The sequence below is a fragment of the Equus caballus genome, chromosome 1, assembly GCF_041296265.1.
Source record: "Equus caballus isolate H_3958 breed thoroughbred chromosome 1, TB-T2T, whole genome shotgun sequence".
NCBI classification, from domain to species: domain Eukaryota; kingdom Metazoa; phylum Chordata; class Mammalia; order Perissodactyla; family Equidae; genus Equus; species Equus caballus.
The window spans coordinates 110,182,819-110,197,286 of record NC_091684.1 but is presented as its reverse complement, the minus strand read 5'-3'; the positions used below and the strand labels follow the sequence as shown (position 1 = coordinate 110,197,286).

At 48.4% G+C, this 14,468-nt stretch overlaps 1 protein-coding gene across 2 annotated transcripts in view; it reads right to left on the bottom strand.

Moving 5' to 3' along the window:
- SLCO3A1 (solute carrier organic anion transporter family member 3A1) overlaps positions 1-14,468 on the bottom strand; it is a 295,928-nt gene that overhangs the window by 32,299 nt on the left and 249,161 nt on the right. For both annotated transcript variants that reach the window (XM_005602811.4, XM_023650742.2), the window contains exons 5-7: positions 12,407-12,571; positions 7,188-7,386; positions 4,972-5,110 (exon numbers count right to left, since the gene is read on the bottom strand). In XM_005602811.4, the coding sequence (XP_005602868.3) occupies positions 4,972-5,110; positions 7,188-7,386; positions 12,407-12,571 (503 nt within the window). The remainder of the gene's footprint in view (positions 1-4,971; positions 5,111-7,187; positions 7,387-12,406; positions 12,572-14,468) is intronic.

Here is a 14,468-nt window from a genome sequence, read left to right as displayed (position 1 = left end):
GAATATTCACAAGTCCCTTTGACAACCCATCCCCTGGATAAGTGCAGACTTTAAATCAGTTCTGGCAGATGGGGTCAGCCTATAAGAGAGCGTTTACAAACTCCAAACCTTTGGGGGTCAGAAAAGAAACAGATAAGACAAATGGTCCAGGCATAAGGGGTGGCCAGTGGTGGGGACTGTGGCTAAGTGGAGATCAAATATCTTGTCTAAAGGATCAGCCTCTTCTCAGCTCCAGCCACTCGGTGTGCAGGTACCACGTTAGTCATTGTCTAACTTTACAGAGGCCAGAAGCCTTGGTTCAGGCCACTGTAACCACATCTGCAGGGCAGACACGGTGTATAAGCAACCAGTCTGTTTCTTGGGCTGTCGCATGCTGACATGGCACCTCTCATCTCCGGCTTGGTTTCTACAGGGGGTGAACACAATAATGGTGACAGGGGAAAGGAGATGGAGGGAGGAATGCTCGATGTCAGCTAGATGCTGACCTGTTTCTAGAAAGACAAAATGTTAAGAACTCATCCCTCTACTAGAGGCTCTCAGCTAGGAAGGGTGCTGCGCCCCACAGGGAGCTACGGAAATATCTGGAGATACTGGTGGTTTCACAGATGAGGAGGGGGCTGCTCTTGGCATCTGGTGAGTAGAGCCCAGGCATGCTGCTCAACATCCTACACTCCACAGGACATTCCCACAACGAAGAATGATGCAGCCCAAAAGGTCAATAGTGCCGAGGCTGAGAAACTCGGTACTAGAACAGTGGTTCTCAACCTTGGTTACATATCAAAAACACTCAGGGGAGTTAAAAAAAAAAAAAAACTGACGTCTGGGTCCCACTCCAGAACAAGGAGATCAGAATCTCTGACGATGGGGCTCTGGCCTCATATTTTAAAAGCTCCCAAGTGATTCTACTGTGCAGCTAGGACCGAGGCCTGTGACACTGAATGACGAGCTGCCTGCATGTGGCCATAATGGGGCCATTCCCTTCCCTTCATTGAACCTACGCGGGGCTCTGCTCAAACAGGTGCTCGATAAATATCTGTTGCCTGGATGGGGGGATAGATTACCCGTCTATCATTAGTCCCCTACAAACCACTGTGCTGGACTTGTATTGACTTTCAACGTTCTATTGGTGGCTGATATAAGCGTTTTTTTTTAGTCAATTACTCAGCACATCAAAAGGATACAACTTCCAGCAGTCAGTCAGCAGCATACCAACATGCTTTCTGTTGGAATAATTACTCCTGAGAGTGAAAGGTACAGCAACAATCTGGACAATATATTCATGCCAAAGGAAGCTTGCAAAATTAACTTGCAATCTTTTTTTGTCACCCCTCCTGGTCATATGCAATGAGGAGAACTAGAAATCGCATATTAAATGCAATCCTGGAAACTTCCATTGCCATCACTCCGGGAGCTAGGAAAGAAGAAAGCAAATAAGAAGAAAAGCCCCAACCAGGGCGGGAGCAAAGTCTAGTATCAGGAAACCGCTCACGCTAACCAGATTTCCTTAGAATCAGAATTATTTCATGGGTGACTTATTCACATCTAATCAAGTTATGGGAAATTTTCCAAGTCGTGACGGAAGCTCTAAGTGGTGGGAGACAACTAAGGATTGAGTCTTTAGGACTGAAATCTGCACCAGCCAAGCCACCCGCCTGCCAATTGCTATTCGAGAGAGTGGTACTATGGCCCGTGGCTCTCTGGGACTCTGAGGTCAGCAGGGGGTCTCTGGCTGGGCATTCAGGAAGTCTGGGGCCTTTGTCCAGAGCCATGGCTGGTCCTGGGATTGCAACCCCATCCCTGGATGCTGGAGCCTAGTGAGGGAGATGCAGGAGTAATGGAGCCATTCCATCAGGTGAGGTAAAAGCCTTGCGAGGAGACAGCAGGTGCCGGGGGCCTCTGTAGGAGGGGCACCAACACAGTCCTGGAGGAAGTGACGAGGCTTCTCAGTGACGGAGGAGGAGAGGCTGAGCATGACGGATAAGGAGGAGCTATGCATGTGAAGGGCTGAGACAGAAGACCATCCCTGACAAAAAGAACGGCATGTGCAAAGGCCCACAGCCAAGGGAGAGCTGGGTGTGTTGGGAGAATCCCAAGAAGTTCCACAAAGCAAGTCCTTCTCCTAGAGGTGGAAGGAGAAGGGAGGTTGAGCCCAGAGAGGCAGCCAGGGCCAGACTGTGAAAGCAGAATGGCCTGACTGTGGGGTGTGTGCACGAAGAGGTTCTTTCAGGTAGGAAAAAGGTGGGGATCCTAAAGAGGGAAGTCACAGAGTCAGAGGAAGACACTGGGTTTGGCACCAGACAGACCCTACGGTCCCATGCCAACTCCACCATATTCTGCTGTGTGACCTTGGGCAAGTGACAAAACTGTAATCAGGGAATAAAAGTAGGACCTGGGGCCGGCCTGGTGGCATAGTGGTTAAGTTCACGCACTCCACTTCACTGGCCCGGGGTTCCCCAGTTCGGATCCTGGGCACGGACCTAGCACTGCCTGTCAAGCCATGCTGTGGCAGCATCCCACATATAAAGTAGAGGAAGATGGGCACGAATGTTAGCTCAGGGCTTGTCTTCCTCAAAAAAAAAAAAAAAAAAAAAAAAAAGTAAGACCTAGACCTCCTTCCCAAGGTTGTCGTGAGGATTAGTGAGATAACGTCCAGCAGGCAGAGGGCACAATGGCTGGATTCACACCTGGAAAGACAGAGGACTTCAGTGGATGGTGAAGGAGTGCATACGAAAAGCTGAAAGAGGGAGGAGAGAGGAGGAAGCCTCCAGCTCGTAAAGAGTCTGTCTGAGCGCTTGGAGACAAGAAGGAAAGAGGGAGAGAAGCGGAGAGGGAACGTACCAAGAATACAATCCACCATTTGGCTTTTTCTCAAAATACTGCAGCAGAGACTTAGAAGATTGCAATTGCTTTTTGCTCATTTTTGGATGGTGGCCTGAGATTCCTCTGACTCTGGGCCAAGCCTCCGTGGGCCGTGAGTGACACGTGGAAGGCCCACACAGGCTCCGGAAGGAGCTTACTGCTGTTGCAAGTTTTACGGTCGTGGTTGTTTTTAAGGCTGTCACAAGGGCCGCTTTCCAGGATACGCATGGCTCTGTGTCCCCAAATCCCTCATCCACCCAGTGGAAGCCAGGGCATCCAGAGACTGTCTCCATGGGGACGGAATGCTGTTTCCATTCCTCACCCTGGTCCAGGGGGGTCTCAATCTCTGCTTTGTAATCGCAGGGGAATAAGCCCCTCGCTTTGCCTGCACCCCAGCAGACAATGTGAGGCCTCCAGGAATGTGAAGAAAAGGCAGGTGTCTGGGGACAAATGACATGTACAGAGGGAAACGGAGAAGCCCGCCAGCGAATAATTGCATTCCACAGCGTGCTGTTCCAGCTTGCTGGCAGCAACGTGGGCCTGGTTAGGCTCTTACTCAATAAGACGGTTGGACTTGCAAGATCAGGCGCGATGCAATTTTTAAGACAATTTTTTGGTCAGAGAATGTTCTGGAAAAGAGACTTGTTTGGTCTTAGGACGTTAGCCTATACTGAGTTAATTTAATTCTTATCAGAGGACAATAACCCAAAATGACTTATAATATAACTTTTTGGATATTAAAATGTTAATGAAAATTGTTGCCATGAAAAATGATAGCTTGTATTTTTATTTAAGCCATTCTCAAGGCCCCGTCCCCTTTTAAAAAATCATTTCCATTCACATAAAGAAATTGCTTTATCATCTAATTTTAAAAATCCATTCCTCCCCATCTGCCCCCTGCAGGGATTTATTTTCTCTATAGAAAAATGCTAATAACTGGCCAGGAATCTAAATGTTAAAAGCAAGGAAAAATGAAATCTCTGGAAATGAAAATAAATGATCAGTTTTTCTTCTTTCAGAGAAACTACTGTTCCTAAAAGATACAGGCTGTGGGAAAGGGAGGAAAGAAACAATTTCAACTCTAAATTCCTTGAAAGCAGCCACTCAGCTTTCTTCTTCCTTTCCTTTTCATCTATGTGTTCCTGGACATTTGCGGAGTACTTCCGGGAGCCCACGCTGGCTCATGAAGCTCACAGATCAGAGCAGATGATGAACACTGTTGGCATGTTGCTGCAGTGAAATGAGACAAGTGCCTCTAGGAGAGGAACCCCCAAAATAAAGGAGGGAAGGGATGGTTCACAGAGGAGGGGGCATTTGAGTAAGGTATTGACAGTTGAGTAGGAGTTATCCAACTGGAGGGAGAAGTATGAAAAGACACATGTTGCGTGGGGAAAGCTGAAAGGAGGTACAGCTGAAGAGAATGACTGAGGACAGACACATACAAACCCAGTTCAGTGCCTAGATCTTCTAGTCCATAGAGCAGCATTGGAAAGGGTCATTTGAAGTGACCAGAAGGGAGCCATTCTGATCTGTGAGTCCAGTTAGGCAACTACTGCACTGGTCCAGGCAGGAGATGAGGAGGAAAGAGCCAAAAATAAAGTATAGTGGGAGGATGAAAAAAGGTGGGAGGCATCCAGTTGGGAGGAAAAAGGCAAAAGGAACTGAAGAGGGAAGAGGTTGAATTTGTATCAGATAGTCTCAGGTTTGGAAGAGGTCTTCCTTAATACTTTGCATACTTCTGTTGATGGGGAGCTCACTACCTATAGAGTCATCCTAGTCCACTGACACGTTTTGTGAGTGCCTGAAATCACAATCTCTTTCTCTGGCTGCATACGTACAGCTTCCTCTGAATTTTTACTTTCAGCTGCTCAATACGCTTTTTGAAACATATCTGATTTAGCAAGAAGGGCTGAATGGCTTGCAGTCCTCGCATCCTGCTGATGGTGGATCCTCCACTAGACAGCGCAGAGGCTGAGGAAAAAGTCACAATGCAGGAGAGCAAAGTACGGAACACGCGTGGTTGCCCACTCCTGGCCGTGACCTTGGGTTTTAAGCTACTCTGGCTGCCTGAGTCCCCTGCCCCATCCCATCCCGTGAGAAAATCACCGATACCGTGCTGTTGCAGCCAGCAAAGCAGGCAGACAGGTAGGTGATGCCATCTGCTCCACACACTGGAGTGAAGGAATCGGTCTGGCATTCACAGTTTTTATTGCAGGGTGAGTAGGGGTCCAGGGCCGAGGCAGGTGCTGAGCTGGAAAAGAAAGGAAACACGGAGCCCATCAGAGAAAGGTCGGCTTCCAAGAGGACCCCCCACAGGGCCAGCCCTCTGCTGGGGTGAGTCATCGGGCACCCTTTCTTCTTCCTCCTCCAATCTGAGCCCTCCCCGTCCTGCAAGGACTAGCCAGCCCCACGGCTGAGAGCTGGGCGGACTGTGCCCTGTGCCATGGTGCCAGGTTGGGCGGCTGGCTGGGTGGGCTCTTCGTCTTCCCAAAGGAGGAAGAGGCTTTGTACCACTGGCACCAACGTGCCCTCTGGACTGGCAGCAAACGGGGCTCAGCTCAGGGCCACTTCCTCCCTGACGCCTCTCCTGGTTGCTGAAGCCTTGGCTCACTCCCCCCCTCCACACACCAACAACTAAGCCCAGCTCAGACAGACAGACAGTCTGGGGTGGTCCTTGTCTCTGTGTCTCAGTCCTCCCCAGCAGACTGTAGGCCTCACGATGCTAAGACACTACGACAACTAGACTGGCTTCAATAATTGTTGCCTGTTTGATTGATCCAATTTCTTGAGAAAAATAACACCAAGATATTTTAAATTTTCTTCTGCACCATTCAAGGCACAGTTACTGACAGCAAGCAAACTGCACAGAGTAGAAGGATGCAGCAGGTATCTTTTCGTGCTGTAAGAGAAAAAGTCTTCTTCGGCCCCGTTATTGTTAGCTAAACCTCCCAGGGCTCGGAGCACTTCACGATAATAAAGAGGATGATGGGATATCTGATCATTTGTGTATTGCGAGTATGATTTCATGAATTCTCAGTATAAGCCCACGGCGTTCAGGGAGGAGGAAACTTTGGCACAGCCAGGCTGAGTCACCTGCCCAAACATGCCTAATGCATAGGTGGTAAAAGGAGGGACTGGAGCTCTGCTAATATTGGCAGACTTAGTGCTTGATTGTAGGCCTTGAGCTTTTCTTTTTTCTTTTTTATTGAATAGCTTTATTACAGCAAAACTCTGTGCTTTGAACCACTATAAGTCCACTAATTGCGAGTTGGCACGGTAAGGGTTGGCGGGCTTTATCTCCAAACAGTGCTATTTACGGCATACCCAAACCAGAGGGCACCATATTTGGAGAGGGAGGAGCTGGGGCCTAGGGTGGGGTGGGGATTGGAAGAGGCCCTTGTGGTGATGGGAACAGGGATGAGGGGCATATGGGGCCTGGATTGTGCAGGGATCTATAGACAGCTGCTTCTGCCTGTCTTCTCCCGTTCTGCCTGCTCGCCCTCGCAAGGGGGCAGATAAGCCTGGCTCCAGTGAATCTTCTGGCTTAACTGCATGCAGGAGAAGGCCTGGTGGCCTGCCTGGAGGAGGAGATTGGTGTGGAGAGAAACTGGTATCCTGCAGGCCAGCCAGGCAGCAGCCTCAATGCTCCAGACTGGATTCCCAAGGCAGCCTCCAAGTCGCATGTAGAAAAGGGGACAGCTACTGACGCTGGATCTATAAGGACTCTCCTGAATTCCCTTTACAGGTCATTAGGAGTGGACTCTAGATCAAAGTCCTGGGATAATAACTAGGAAATAAGAAAAGTGGCCCATAAGAACCAAAACTTCTTTCCCTTCTTCTCTCCCTTCCGTTTTTTCCCCACCTCTCTCCCTCCCACACTTATCAATACTTATCATGGGTCAGACCCTGTAATTACTATGTGAGTCTAATGATAGCTTCTCCAAGTTTAAGGAATGGTTGAAGTCTATTCTGTCTTTTATTTTAAACTGCATTTTAACACAAAATTTATTCTCATTATCTGTCTTCCCATCATTCCTAAAGTTAAATGCCGAAAGTAGTAATTTGAGTATCCTGGGGAGTGAGTGTCTGATGGTCCCCCCAGTGCTCTCCTGACCACCCTGGGAGGGAGCCATTGAGGGAACGGTCAGTCCTCTCTGCCCAGAAGGTTCACACTGACTCTCTGACCCCTGGAGGAAGAGGCAGGGGCATCATCAATTCCTCTGCCCCTGGTCACTAGGGACATAGCTGGCTCCACTGACGTACCGTGGAGGAAGAGTCCTGGGGTCTCTGGGCAGGCAGGGGTGGCAACAGGCATTTCCGGGACTTACGTGTTTCCATAGGGAACAGTAACCCCAGCCACGGGGCCCGTGTCACAGCCCAGGAAGAGGAAGGAGACGTAGCAAGCTGTGGACACCAGGTTGACGAGCATGGCCATCCGAATGGCCCCGAGGGCAGACAGGCTGAGCTTCTTGACCAGGAGACCGCCCAGGAAGATTCCCAGACAGGCACACGGGATCGCAGTCATCCCTGGGAGAAAGCAGAGGGCCAGGACCTGTGAGCAGGGGAAGCAGGGTAGGGCCTCGCTGACGGATGGGGGCCAGGCCCGAGGCTGAGCCCTGCGTAGACAGAATCCCCCGTGACGTCACCCAGGGCCACTTCCTCCACAGCACCCCGAGTCTCCATTAAGGGCCTCAGATCTGCCCTCAAGGACCTCACAGAAAGAAAAGCTCAGTGATTAGGAGTCCAAGTGCATACACCGCTCATGCTGAGTCGGGTAGCCTCATGGGAAGCACACACAGCTGGTGTGGCAGCAATTCAGAGACAAAGTCAGACCGAGTGGGAACACGCATGCGCATGTCAGGAAAGTACCATGGACCAGTGATGCGCTCTCTGTGCTGCTCAGGATATGCAGGAAGGGCACTCGCTCATTGCGGATTTTTGCCCCCTGCTCTCACTAGGCAAGGAGGCCTTCGCAGAAGGGTCTGGAGGTTGTTTAAACAAAGGTCTCGGAACTCACCAGCCCATGGAGATGGCGTTTTAACCAGCTCCACAACCTCTCAGGAAGGTGCATCAATCAAATCAATACTTTTTGTAGCTCTTGGTGAGTAATCGGCATGAAATTTTTTTTTCTCTTATAAACAGAGCTATCTGCAAGGCAGCAGGACTGAAAACCTGTTATTTCTGATTCTCAGAGCCTCATGGAATTTCAGGAGGACCAAAGGGTCCTCGGGTTCCAGCCTCCCGCTTGGTTTTCCTCTGCTCTGATTCACTTCATCTAACACTTGGCTTTAAACCGCCCTGTGTCATTTATCCACCGTGTAGACTGTGCATGGCCAATTTCCCAGGCGAGGCTGCCTCTGCCTTGCCAATCAAGAGACCTCTAGGTCAATCAACTACATCAACCAGCTGGTATGTGCTAAGGGAATGCAAATTAATTTTGATATTAGGGTAAGAAAAACATAATCAGGGAGGCTGAGCTCTGCGAGAAAATGGCACAAGTCACGTTTTTCAAAACACATGTAATATTTCTGTATCACTGGATGCTCTTGGATTATCTGCACTTCATTATCCCTCATCCTGGGAGAGGAATGATCCTCACAACCTGGCTGGCCCCTGTGTGCTCCTCTATGCTCACCCCATGCCACACTCCCCCCAACCACACCCACTCCTCCTCCTTTCTCTCCCTGAACAGGCCAACCCTTTCAGGCCTCCAGTCTTCGCACTTGCTGGTCCCTCTTCTAGAACATTCTTGCCCTATGTCTGTACTTGGCTGGCCCCTCTGCTTGTCAGAGAGGCCTTCCCAGACCACTCCATCTAGTGTGGTCCCTCACTCCATGCTTTGATTCTCTATTGTTTCTTGCCCTATTGTATTGTTTTCAAGGCCCTCCCCACTATCTGAAGCGGCCTCCTTTATTTTGGGTCTTTTTGTTTCTTGTTCCCTCTCTCCCTCCTAAGATGCAGCTTCCCTGAGGACAAGCACCTTTTCCATCCTGTTCAGTCCAGCACAGTTCCCTGTGCTTAGCATGGGGCCCAGCACAGAGGGAGCACACGAGGATTATTTTCGGGATGAATGAAACTGTGAGCAGACTGGGTCTGTGTGAATGAATGCTGGTGACAACGTGCCCGGGCCCAGACAGCAGGCCTGTGTTTTGTTTCCCTTCCTAGCAGAGACAGTGGGGAGTGTCACCCGGCGATGATGGTAACTATGGCAATAACAGGCTTTCGGCACCTTTTCTCCAAGCCATCATCAGCCTCCCCCCTCCCTCCCTGCTGTGTGTTCAGCCTTTATAGTCAGGCTGTTGTTATGAGAACTTTCCCCAAACTCCATCGTCATTATTTAACCTATGCAGATTGAGTCCTTTTTATCTTCATGCATAAACCAACGCCATCAGCCCCTTAATCATCTGTGTTGCTCTTTTTTGAACTCTGCCCCATTTGCTGATGACTTTGTGGGTGGCCCAAAGGTCTGTCTGCGGGAGCTACCGATGGGGGAATTTCTGACACAAGCCTTGCCTTATGCTCCCAGGACCTCTCTGCCCCTAAAGGCCCACTGCCAGCTCCTCTTGCAGCCAGCCCTCCAGAGTGCTCGCTGATGAGAGCGATGCCACAGGCGGGACACCGGGAGAGGGCAGGTGTGCTGCCTGCCTGGAATGATGGACGGGCCACCAGGCTGCCTCTCCGCATGGCGGCCAGAGAAGGCCCCCCCCCCGCCAAGCGCTCTAACAGACAGAAGTCAATGGGAAAGAAACAGGCGCAAGGAGGCAAGATTGGTTTTTGGAACTATTGATTTGTTCGTTGATAGAAAACTGAGGGATCTGTTCTTAAATAGAACACAGCCCCAGCATCGGAGCAACCGTGCAGATCTAATCAAAATGTAAGAAACAGTGGCAAAGAAACCAGCAGGTAGAGAGAAACTGGATGCTGGAGGGTAAAACCTGAGAGATCCTTGGATAACAAAGAAATTATAACTTTAATTATAAAGAAATACGTTGTACTCTGTCAGACAGGTATTAAAGAGCTGGCTGCTTTTTGCTAATACTTCCTGGAAGAAGCACTTACAAAATAGTGGATGGTAAAGCGTTATTAGTAAAAAAGGAGAAAATAAAGCTTGTGCTACTCTAACAGTTTCGGGAGAGAAGTGCTGTGATCCAGCCACATCATTGTGGTAGGGTTTTAATTTTTTGTCATTGTCTACATTACGTCGTGTGAAGTGTTAAAGCTTAAGGGACCAGCCAATAAATTTCTGCATCTGTATACACCCGTAACCACAGCTCAGTTAAAGCTCAAAACATTTCCAGCAGCGGAGGAGGATCGCTGTGTCCCCCATGCAAGTTGGCTTCCCCAAGGGTAACCATCATGTGGCCTCTACCACCTCAATTCACTTTTCTTCTCTTTAACTCATATAAATATGTACTCTTTTGTGTCTGATGTCTTTCAGCTCTGTCAGATCCATCCACATGGAGGCATGTATCAAAGCTCTTTCCTTCTCACGCTGTGTGACAGTCCACTGTATGAACGTGCCATAATTTATTGACCTGTTCTACTCTCGACAGACACTTAGGGAGTTTCCAGTTTGAAGCTATTATGCATATGGCTGCTCTGGACACTCTTACATATGCATATCTCAATGAGTGGACTACACAGTCATTTCTGTTGGGTATACGCCCAGTGTGGAACGGTTGGATCCCAGTGAAAGCATATGCTTAGCTTTAAGAGGCACTGCCAAAGAGTTTTCCAAAGTGCTGGTACCATTTCGCATTGCCACTGGCAGTGGAGGAGAGTTCCAGTTGCTCCGCATCCTCCCCAACACTTGGTACTAACAGTCAGGTGGATGTGGAGCAGCATCTCACTGTGGTTTTAATATGCATTTTCCTGATGACTCATGATGGGTTAGCACCTCTGCATTTGTTTATTGGCCAAAGTTGAAGAGAAGATCAGAAAACATTGCCTTGTCCACTCCTCTCAGAAGATGACCTGACTCTTACTTAATAGAAAGAATTCTATGGGGATGGACTCTCTTAAACGTCCAGCCAAAATTTGCACGTTCTCAGGGGCCACCCTCATGTCTTTCTCGTTCTCTGTGCTTTCAGAACAGAGGAGCTCTTCTGTCAAGGGCTATCCACCCACATTCCGCCTCCTTTCTGCAATCACCTTCTGCTGGCTCTCTTCTCTCTGCTTAGAAACTCACTCAAGTCTTTCCTGTCACAACAGCAATTGTTTCCTAGCAACACCACCATCACCACTCCTCTCTGTCGACTCCAACACACACCGCCCACCACATCCTTTCTCCCCTCCTCCACTGCTAAGCTTCAGCAAAGTGTCCTGCAGTCACTGTCTATCCCTTCCCTCTCATGGGCGGCTCTCCACAGCACAGTATGGGCTCCCCTGCTGCCACCTCAGGGACACAGCCCTGACACAGGATGAAAGACATCCTGGTGATTAAAGCTAACAGACACTGAGCAAGCTGAGCGCTCACACTGCTGACCACTTCCTTCTTCTTGGAATGATCTCTTTCTTGACTCCGTGACCCGTAGATTTCTTCCCGGTGCTGTTTCTTAACCTTCTCTGCAGACTCTTCGCTCTTCTGTGTCCTCAGGGTGAGTGTTTCATCTCTTCTACTTCTGCACATTCACACTAGGGAAATTCCACCCCCGTGTTCTCAACCACCATCCACATGCTGATGCAAACTAACCCAGATTTCCTTCTTGAGCCCTCAACCAAACACAGGACATCATGGAGATACACTCGCACAAGCATCTCATACTCAGCAAATTCAAATCTGGACTCATCATCTTCCTGACAGATCTGACTCTTTCCTGCCATTTCCAGGTTTCACAAATGGTCCCTCCAGCCATCCAAGCCACAAAACTGAGAGTCATTCCCGACTCCTTCCTCTCTCTCATCTGCTGAGGGACTATCTTCCTCCTAAGTGATGCTGCTTCTCACGAGAGCACATTGGTTTTCCTTAGCATGCCAACTCCAAAAAATGGGAGGCGGATATCTGTACTCTACTATTGAGAAGGACGGTAAGGCCCTGCTTGAGCGTGGGGAGGAGTGCCACGATCCACTGATTATGCCTGCCATGGGCAGGGAAACCATAGGAGCAGACGGCTTCCAACCCCTATGTTTGCTGACTGTGTGTTTCATGCTGCCAAGAACATTCTTGCTTTTTTATGGGCATGACCAGAGCGTGCTCACCTTTCAAGATCCACCTTGATTTCCCTCTCCCTTCATCCTATATTCCTCCATATTCTCCAGTTCACACCAATCTATTGATTTCCTGGCCTGTCACAATTCTTGCTACGTTCATGTTATATCTTAGCTCTTTATCATTGCATACTTTTAGCAATTAACCCAACTGGGCAAATCTTACCCCGAGAATATACTTTGAAATTCCTTCTACATATGGACCACACGCACGCTGCTGCTGGAGGAACTCCACAGCCTAGGCCCTTTGGCAGGCCTCAGAAAATTCTTACAGTATTATATGCACGACATGCACGACAGCCTCCCTCCGCCCTCCCGGGGGACTGAGGAACAGACTCACCGAGCAGCTGGTTGGCAGAGGAGGTGGTGAGGTTAAACTGCTGCTCCAGGTACTTCCCCAAGAAGGCAGCGAAGCCAGCCACCACCGCAATCTCCATGCAGGCGGCCAGGATGATGCAGGTGAACACAGGGTTGGAGAGCAGGTGCTTGGTGACCTTCGGAATCACTGCAGGGAGAGAGCAGCAGAGGGCCAGGGTCACACACACTGCACTCCCAGGCCTCCTGCCCCCAAGGCCCATTCTTCATCCACTTTCGCCCATCTCTGTAAACAGCATCTAGAGTCACCCGGTTGCCCAGGCCCAAACCTCCATCCTGTAAGTCACCCATAATTGTGAAAACTCCGGCTTCAAAACATATGCTGATATATTGCCAATTAAACTGACAACTACTAAAACAGAAGAGACTATACTACGCCTGTTCTTCCAGTTCACTGGAAACACTGAAATATTTTATAAGCAATCACCAGTTCTTTCTATCCAAAAAAAGGAGTTTGGGGTTTGTGTCTCAAAAGGGAAAATATAACTTAATTATATATCATAAATTATAAATGTATAATATTATATGAATACATCTAAGTAAATCTATCAATATACCTGTGATGAATATTTATAACTGCATATGCGTGTTAAGAAAATGTATTTAATCTTAACACTTTCAAGAAAGAAATGAAATTTTAATGCTCTCACATATACTGCATACAACCCTCCCACCCCCGACCTTCACAGCTACCCTCCCTGGGAAAAGCTTCCATGAGCTCTCACTTGGGGGACTGAAGCAATCCCACTAGGGTCTTGGTTTTCACTCATAATCTAATTATTCCCAACACAGTAGCCAGGAGGATCAGCTCAAGTCACTTTCCTGTTCAGAACTCCATGATGGCCAAGATCCATACCCCATTAGATGATGGCCATGGTCGGCCCCTCAGCAATCTGTTCACACTTCCTGCCATGCCCCTCCTTCCCTCCAGGCCAGCCCTGCTGGCTCACACCATTTCTTGCCTGCACCCAGGTCCTCCCCACCCAGGTGTGTGCAGTGGGGGCTCTTCCCTCTACTGGAATGCTCTGCTCTCGGGTCTTTGCTGCACATGTTCCCTCTTCCTCAAGAGGTCTTTTCTCATCACCCAATCCAACCTAGAAGAAGCCGCCCACCCAGCCCTAGTGCTCAGGCTCAGATGCGAGTTGATGGTGGGCAAAAGCACTTTATGGTTTGTGAACCACTTTAAATACCACCAGAGAAGGAAACCAGATGTTGTTGAGGTCATGCATTTTGATCTTATTTTATTAGGTTCTTAAAGTATGTGGTTTCATAAACCACTAAGATTATACTGGTGCTTTTAAAAATGACAGATTTGTTTTTTAAGTCCTTTAAAAGCAATAACATTATTTGGCTATTTCCAGCGGTGAGACCCTTGGTATGTGGTCTTTGACCAGATCTCCTCAATTGTGGTGTGATGAAGGATCCTGGCAGTATGCAAGAAGGTTCAGGGTGGTAGTGGGGGTACCAGGACAACCTCAGCAATTCAACATTTATGCCATTATTTTAATGACACTTCCAAAATATTTAACTAAAATCAAGCTGATATATCAATTGTGTGGTTTCATGGCTATCAGAGCTTAAGACGAGGCTAGGTTAAAACAAGTAGATTTATTCAAAGAGAAGTCTTATGTAAATAATGGTACAGGTAGTAAGCAGATAAGGCAAAAATTTGTAAAAGTGGTGTGCAAATGATGAAAGTCAGGGGAACTCTGTTCTGCCATAATCATAATAACATGGAATATTTGGCATGTGGGTTCTGTTTCCACCTGTGTAAACGGAGAATATAAATGGAGCCCTGGATGAAGCAAGTTATCATACTAAGTTTAGGAAAAACCGACAGTGCCCATGGTCACACGAAATAAACAGGTGAGCAGGGAGACCAACGCTGCATTCCAAGGTGATGAGTTAGCCAGCAGTCCTGAAGAATAGAACTAATTATATGGGCTCAATCTCATCTCCTAGGAGACGAAACTTCTAAATGGCCCAACTAATTAAAATAAAATAATAATAGGAGATACGTAAGTTTT